The sequence below is a fragment of the Sphaeroforma arctica genome (assembly GCF_001186125.1).
Source record: "Sphaeroforma arctica JP610 unplaced genomic scaffold supercont1.2199, whole genome shotgun sequence".
In the NCBI taxonomy this organism is placed as follows: Eukaryota; class Ichthyosporea; order Ichthyophonida; genus Sphaeroforma; species Sphaeroforma arctica.
The window spans coordinates 1-8099 of NW_014038359.1; the positions used below are offsets into that span (position 1 = coordinate 1).

At 44.1% G+C, this 8099-nt stretch overlaps 3 protein-coding genes across 3 annotated transcripts; 2 read left to right on the forward strand and 1 right to left on the reverse strand.

Moving 5' to 3' along the window:
* Nucleotides 1-3975: 3975 nt before the first annotated feature.
* Nucleotides 3976-4331, forward strand: SARC_12284 (hypothetical protein; the record flags this gene model as incomplete). Its single annotated transcript, XM_014293610.1, has 1 exon — nucleotides 3976-4331. A coding segment is annotated over exon 1 (324 nt), but the record flags the coding sequence as incomplete, so codon positions are not given.
* Nucleotides 4332-4604: 273 nt separating this feature from the next.
* Nucleotides 4605-5618, forward strand: SARC_12285 (hypothetical protein; the record flags this gene model as incomplete). The annotated part of the gene is made up of 1 exon (XM_014293611.1): nucleotides 4605-5618. The coding sequence occupies exon 1, from the start codon at nucleotides 4695-4697 to the stop codon at nucleotides 5616-5618; it is 924 nt and encodes a 307-aa protein (XP_014149086.1). The 5' UTR covers nucleotides 4605-4694.
* A 386-nt stretch (nucleotides 5619-6004) lies between these two features.
* Nucleotides 6005-8048, reverse strand: SARC_12286 (hypothetical protein). The gene is made up of 4 exons (XM_014293612.1): nucleotides 7836-8048; nucleotides 7484-7659; nucleotides 7150-7305; nucleotides 6005-6627 (listed from the first exon to the last, which is right to left on the reverse strand). Exons 1-4 carry the CDS (start codon nucleotides 8017-8019, stop codon nucleotides 6583-6585), a joined length of 561 nt encoding a protein of 186 aa, XP_014149087.1. The 5' UTR covers nucleotides 8020-8048; the 3' UTR covers nucleotides 6005-6582.
* Nucleotides 8049-8099: the final 51 nt, after the last annotated feature.

Here is an 8099-nt window from a genome sequence, read left to right on the forward strand (position 1 = left end):
ATATATATATAAATATATATATATATATATATATATATATATATATATACATATATATATAAGATATGTGCTGAGTTAATTCGGACCGGTGTTGACAAAACAATGTAACTATCGAATGTTCATATATTCGCTTGCTGACCTACTAAGTAAAGTACCCACCTCTGTGCTACAGATCGGGTCTGCGCCGTGTAGTGCCGCGGAATGGGCTAGTGCAGAGTACGAAATACCGAGAAGGACCAGGTTATCCGTCATAATCCGGTCGGGAAGCGAGGATGAAGGTAAGCCAATGCCGCACCAGACCACGGATGGATTCGGTATGTGTTGGCTGGCCAGGATCGGAAGTATCATAGTCGAAACCAACAAACGCGATGATTTGGTTTGAACCGATATTTGGAAGTAGTACTTCAACAGCGTGATTAGCCGGAGTATGGGGAGCATCTGTTGAGGTGTCAGGGACGGGTGAGGGTACGGTGGTTCTCCAACATGCTGGAGAAAAGATCCAAGGTGTTCCTGGAGGGTCCAGATACCGTGGAAGTCGTGGCACTTCTGTAATTGCTGAAGGAGGTCAGGGCCAATGGGCGGCTGTTTCGGGCCTACCAGGATGCGTCGAATCAGTTGTTGGATGCAGGTAAAGTGGCTGGTAGTGAACTTGTGGCTACCGGGGCAGACAGGGCAGAGACAGCCGTCGGTGCGGTAGTCGAGCAATGTGAACATGTACATATTCATTACAATCATAGCACAGAGCCGGATTGTTGTAGACTCGAAGCATCGATTGAAGCTGTCATATCTGGCTGTGTCTCGGTTTGAAATTGGCGGTTAACCCATAACCAGTTGGTAGTAGTATTGGCGCCGGGCCATTGCCGCAATCTCCTTGTTGGACCAACGTTTTGTTGAGTTCTTTCTGATGTCGTCACAGCGTTGGCGGAGGGCTACATGGTCGGGTGTACGCCCGCCCGTGGTTTTGTGTACAATTCTCAGGTGTGCATAGATACTGTACGGGAAGCGCAGTGATGGTTTATCGTGAGCCCAGGCGGGTTGTGTCAGAGGGGTAAGTGGATTTGTGCTGGCCATTGAGTCAAGTTGTATTCCCAGGCAACCTCCGAGGTAGTCCGCGAATGATCGCGCGGGGAGCAGGCCGCAAAAGTGAAGTAAGTTTGTTTGATGTTTGGAAAACCAAGGGTATTTAGTGCCCGTGATGATGGCTGCTGCTTGGATGAGTGCTGAGTTAAAGCGCTCGAATAGGGGGTCCAACGCATCCTTCCATATAGGCGGAGCCCAGGCAATAATGTTCAGCCCATATGTAGCCGTGGATAGGATAGATGTTTTGAACATCACCAGTCGGTTGCGGAGGTGTCGCCAGCTGAAGCCATGGAAGCCATAAGCGCGAAAAGAGGCGATACCCAGTGACAACACTGCAGCCAGGCATTCCATATGTCTAGCGAGGTTGATTCCTGGTACTCCGTGAGAGAGTGGGAACCCCAGGTATTTGGAGTGTTTCGGTTCGGCATGTGTGGGCGCCAGTTTCAGGGGGAGGTAACGTGTGTTCGAAGGTGCGTCTGCAAGCATCGGCGTGATAAGCTAACCATTTATACGGAGGGTTGGCGCCGCGTGTCGCAAGCCGGTAGATCGTACTCGGGGTTTAATGACACCCTGTTCGAGGCCAGATTTGCGTCCCCACGCATCAATGTCATCTAAAAAGGACTGGAGCGAAACCGATCGAGGGGCTTAGATCCGTGTGTCATCGACAAATAAATAAGAACGGAGGAGCTTGGGCCGAAATTGTGCTAGCCGATTCCGACGATTGAGCCTTGTAGGATACCATTCGTTTTATGGAATAAAGACGAGAGCGTGCCGCGGTATGTCACTCGGGTAGGGACCCTCCCAAACAACACGCGGAGGCAGTTGATCCAGTTTTCGGGCATTCCAGCGTGACGCATAACTACCCATAGGCGTGGGAGAGCGACCTTGTCGTATGCCTTGGTTATGTCCAGACAGACGTCGTTCCACTCCTCTCCTGACTGTTTCTTAGATTCCATGGCGGAAAGTGCTTGGGTATGACAGGAGTACCGTGATTAACATAGTTTTTCAGAGCCGGGGTGGCTCGTAATCAGATTAAGAAAGCACTTTTCAAAGATGCGTCTGACTATTTGCGTAAGCGTGATGGGGCGGAAGTCGGCGGGGGAGGTGATATCTGCATCGGCTTTCTTTGGGTGCGCTGTCAGGAGGCTGCAGTTCAGGGCTGCGGGGAAGGTACCCGCCTTCAGTAGCTCATTCGACATAATAAATTGAAACATTACTGGACGGAATCAGATTATCCGAATCAGAATCAGAAATTTCTAATCCCGCTATTTACAAAAAAAAAAAAGAGACACCCACTATAAATACAGACATACTTTTTATTTAAAAATTTTATTTTATGTACAAGGATACTCCTAGACAATTTATTTATATTTAGCCCTCTATAAATAATTTTTGTTTAAAAATAATATAAACTATAAATATTGTTTTTACTTTCTATAAAAAAATAATCATGACTCTCTCTCTCTCTCTCTCAGAGAGAGAGATTACAAAATCTACCACAACGGAGTACGGCCTGTCACTATAGTCCGTAGGACACTTTATCATTATTCTCCGAATGCCGAGGACCCGAGGTCCAGGGGCCAGGGCCCTACAAGTTATGTACAGCCTTACAGGGGCGACCGCCAGGGTACTCCTCATCAGTTTCCAGAAGGGTTTTTTAGGGTTCCAGTCTCCACTCGTCATTTTTTGAATGTTTTCAAAAAATTTAATTATAGCCTCCTAAATTGAACAAATAACCCCCCTAAATATATAAATATTTCATTTTCCTCGCCTTTTTAGTTCCCCACTGACGCAAGCGGTGTTTTTTTTCTGAGGCCCTCGTTGAATGACCATTAAAAAGTGTTTTAGCCCAGTAGTATCTGTTGGATGTGGTTCCTCGGCAGACTTCTATTCGTAATACGTACACACGCTTTCGAATTGATGCGTTAGCGTAAAACGTACTACGTTTTCATACGTTATAGGGGTCTTGGTTTGTGCCCACCTTTATATTTGGCATAATTCGCCAACTGTATTTCACCAAAATATTTGTAGAGTTGTTTATAGTTGGACAAATTTTCTACTGTCAAAACATAACAGCTATTAATTGAGCCATATAAGTAGATCCAAACAAAATTGGGTTAAGAAATACATAGCCTATTACTGATTTTAAAAATAAGGTCCTAAATTTTGTCAAAACATTCTAAAAAATGCTGTTAAATTGAGTTTGTAAATAAACTGCGGTGACCTAGAGTTGCTGAAATTTAATGATAATTTACAGGAACCATTTGATATCCTTATTATTCAAATACCGGAGTAAAATGGAGCAAAGGGGCCCATTTGCTATGATTTTATTTTTAAAGTAGGATTTGGAAAAAGTTTCGTACCGGTTGTATATTCAAAAACCTGTTGACCAATAGTTTTACGCAGCTTTCAACCAGGTTCAAGAAATTTTGTAAATATTCCAAATTTTAAATATCACTGGCGAGGAGGCCCTGGGGGCACTGGAGTGTGGACTGTGGAGAGTGGATTGTGGTCACAGCCTCACTGGTCAGCCTTACAATGATTTTTTTTTAAATAAATATTTACGCATCGTTCACGAGTTTACGAATTTACGCTGCAGTGCCGAGTGCTGTGCTCACACAGTCACAGAGAGGAGGAGAGTATACAGGGTGGAGGTTCTATTATTATTTATAAAGTCATAAATAAATATACAAAAATATCTGTATTCTCTCTAGAGAGTGGAACTTCTAGAAGGCTATGAAATATATATATTTATTTATATATATATTATGTAATACCAGAATCGTGGAAAACCACACGTACACACCTCTCGATACATAATGTTTACAGTGCATTGGCTATCGAAGATATTTCAACATTAGTTTTCGCCCTAACTTTCTGGTATAATAGGTGTACACATACAATTTAGTCTTAATTCCGCATAGAACATGATGTTAGACCGTACAAATCAGAAGAAGCCATTCCCTTCAATGATCCATTCAGTTGGAGACATATTGGTTGTTAGTCAGTCAGAAGAATCGTCAAGCAGAATGCCAAACAGCCTGGATGGCGGCGGTTTAAATTCTTGTGTCGTCACGGGCGAGAGTGCGTTTATCAATCGAGCAGGTTCTGTGGACCTGAAAGTCTTTCAATCAAAATTAATGCTCAAAAGTCCACGGCCACAACAAAATTTCCAAATAGTTAGGGTCTTGGCGTGGTGTATATCCGTCGCATGGGCAGTGGGCGCACATTACCATTTCGTACACTTGATTGGCTCTGTAGATGAACAGGAAGACGTTTGGGTTCAGTTTACAGAGGCTGCTGAACCATGCAGAATATTCTTATTTGCTTACTCGGTGACTTTTGCCGGCTTCACTATTCTGATCGCCGGGATAGTGTCGGTAGTTGTTTTTCGTCATTACAAAGAGCCTCGGTTTCGGAAGCTGCTTCCGCAGTTCCTATTTCATATATGTAGCCTCGGAATACTGGTACCGGTGGTTACTTTGGGACGCCAATTGTATTGCATTTACTACATAGAACTGGGTGAGAGTAAGGTGACACAAGTTTTCGCCTCATTCTGTGAAGCGACGGCTATAGGATGGTTGCTGTACGCTTTGGTCGCAAGACTTTGTGTCATGTATTCCGTCTACGTCCGTGGCCGGTATGATGTGCAATATAAATGGGTGTTGCTGAGGATAGTAATCCAAAACGGCTTCTTCCACCTTGCGTACCTGGCACATCTATTACCGCCCAAATATATTTGGATTCAGAGTACAGGATTGCGTCTTGCACTTGTATGTATAATACTGGAGGTAGTCTACTACCTTGCCTGCCTGCGAAATACAAGATATGCGGTGGAGGACTTCAGGTGTTTGCGCTACCTATGCATATACGGAGGGATTATGTTCACCCTTGGGTCCGTGCTTCCAGTTCTCAACCCTTTGGCGCGCAATATGGATCAATTCAATGCAGCCATTTTATTTTTATGGGGTTTGGGGATCGAGATTTTGGGGCCTCCGCTATGGGACTTGTTTCGATCTTACATGGAGTGGCAGTACGAGTTTGTCGAATGCAATGTTTTGGAGACCTTCAGCGACAATATTAAGGATGCACTGGACGACCCCTTGCTGTATCCTATAATATTATCCTGTGCACAAAAGCGATTCTGCGACGAGAATATCAAATTTTTACACGGCGGGTATTCAATACTAACAACAGTTGTCAATCTCCAAAATGATAATAAGCCATCGGACTGTAGCTTAGAGGATCGAGTCAATGAGTTGCTGAAAACGTACGTCGTGGTAGGGGCGAGTACACCGGTGAACTTAGCCAGCAAACATCTCACAAAGTTTCGGCAGATACATGCGGAGTTAAATTCCGCAGGTGACAGACACCTTGATTTGGCAAAATTAGAAATCGTTTTATCACAAAGTCTAAGGGATATTTTTGAACTACTTGATTCATCTGGTGTGCTCACAATGTATAATAAATCACCAGAGAAGATAGTGATTGATGCTGAACGTGCAGCCCTCATACGCTTAGAAGCTGGATCATATTAGATATGCATACACTTCAATTATATTAATAAGCTATACACAGCACACTGTTTAAGACCCGTAACTATTAAAAAGAATAAGACCCATAAGTATTAAAAAGACATGACCCATAATTATTCAAATGTGTTCAATCTACATACGATTTCGCATTCAAACTGTATAGAATTTAAAAAGGAGCACTTCAAAATAGATGTGTACGGACAAGTCGGCATCGCATTGATATGCAGGTGATACTGACTTAAATATAACAGATTCAGGAATATGATAACACCTAAAAGTCATATTAACCAACTCAAACAGACCCCCATGATACAAAATGCGCTGTCTTGGCACAGGTAGCCAACGATATATTCGAACATGGATATACGTTGATTCAAAGCAATGATTTCGCTTATTCACTTCCTAATTTTTTATCCTGTAGTCAACAATTCTTTGACTCTGCACAGCGACCCTAGCCGCCACTCTGAATTGCATAAATATATTCTGACATGTACACCCTAACAGGTACGATTCCGTAACCAGCACGGATTCGACCGTACATGGTAATGGGTTCAGTAGGTCTGAGCCTGTGCTGAATAATCGATTGCAAACATCCTGGCGGTACGTGAAGCGTACGCTCGGCTTTCAGAGCGAGCGTATTTGCAGCCAGGTTTACAGATGCGGATGTGATGTACTTCGAAGCCGGGGGCCGACATTCACCGAAGTATTAAAGATCTCCCCAGCTACCTTACATTGTAGGGCGTATACTGCATATGCTAGCTATTACCGTGGACAAGTTATAGTCACACACGCACACGTGGCCTGGCCACAGATCATACGTCTCTGTCGCACGGGTTGTGAGCCTTCTCTGTATAGTGTGTTTTGCATGAACACACCGCGTGCTATGAACTATAGGCGCGTACGCTGAGATACGGGGTACAGCCGGTGAGTGCCTGATAGTCTGCAAACCTACAGACCATTGCACACACTATAACCCGTAATCTGGTAGAACCGGCATCTTCATTCCCGGATGCTGAATAGAGATGTAGTAGGAACAGTGGATCGTGAATGCAGAGTCAAGGGACGGTAGCCAAAATCGGCTGAAAAGTTCGCAGAAACCGATATATTTCGAGTAAACATTGACTAGGGGTTTAAGATTGGCGTATATCTCACATGAATGTGAATGAATGAGTCCAAGGGACGGTAGGCAAAATCGGCTGAAAGGTTGGCAGAAACCGATATATTTCGAGAAAGCATTGACTAGTGGTTTAAGATTGGCGTATACATCACATCAATGTGAGTGAATGAGTCCAAAAACTGAACAAACACACTTTCATGCACAGCGACGTTTCGATACACCCACACAAAAACTAACAGCGGGTGAGCAGGGCAAGTGACGGAAGGCTTTCTTCTGTTTCTCAGTGCATGTGACATTTTAGTGTACATGTTACCTACACGCGCAGCCGCTCGACATACCAATACCTGTCGATATATACGCAAACGTATTCATATATTCACAACTAATCAAACCTAGACTCACGCTACGTCGGCTTACCTGGGAGGATACAGTTCTCTTGACCGAAGTGATGTGGGATGGGTTGGCGTCGTCTTCCTTGATGTTGCGGTTCTTGACCGAAGCCAAGGACTGTGCACGACGTTGCCGTATGTGTTTCACCATTTGCCCGTTCATGCCTTGTAGGTTATGGGCAACCTAAATGGTACGGGTGGTTGGAGTGGTTTAAATATATATATATGTATATACAGTTATAGTAGTCTTAAAAGACACATGAGCACGAATACAAACATACATTGATAGCGCTGATATCACACACGTGTACATAATAGTAGAGGTGTGCCACACACACACACACACACACACACGAACACACCTTCTCATCAAACGAGTTGAAAATGCCGGCATCAATGTTAGCCACTTCTGCGATGTCGTCGACTTCCATCTTATCGTCGTTCACATCGGTGTCTTCTTGAGGTGTGCTTGGGGCGTTGTCTACCATAGAGTACCGCGTGGGTTGATCCCCCGCGCCAGACGCCTCACCTTCACGAACTATAAATAGAATGCAGCATATCGGTAATAAGCAACCTTTACTATGATCTATATATATATATATTTATGTACCACAGATGTACTTCTTGTCTTTACACTTCGGTTACATATACACATACATACCACAGAAGTAGTTTGTATTTATTCACTAACAATACCCATACACTTGTACATACCACAGAAGTACTTCGTATCTTCACCGTCCCCGGGGCTGGGTATAAACGGGCCGGGAGAAAGCAGCAACTTATCCCACTGTATGTCATGGAAGAAGGGGTGTTGCTTCATTTGCCCTAAACTCGGACGGGCAGTTGGGGTACGGTTGAGCAATTGGTTAATTAGATCGTATGCTTCATAGCTCATCTCGTCCGGAATATCCGGCCATTCGATACCTGAGAAGGGAGAGAGAGATAATATATATATGAGAGGATAGAGAGCGAGGA

Excerpts from the sequence above, each read along its gene's own strand:
- SARC_12286 (XM_014293612.1), bottom strand. The coding sequence starts at position 8,019 with ATGAGCTATGAAGCATACGATCTAATTAACCAATTGCTCAACCGTACC. Across the intron at positions 7,660-7,835 it reads AGATACGAAGTACTTCTGTG|TTCGTGAAGGTGAGGCGTCT; the intron begins GTATGTACAAGT and ends TTCTATTTATAG. Across the intron at positions 7,306-7,483 it reads TCAACTCGTTTGATGAGAAG|GTTGCCCATAACCTACAAGG; the intron begins GTGTGTTCGTGT and ends CGTACCATTTAG.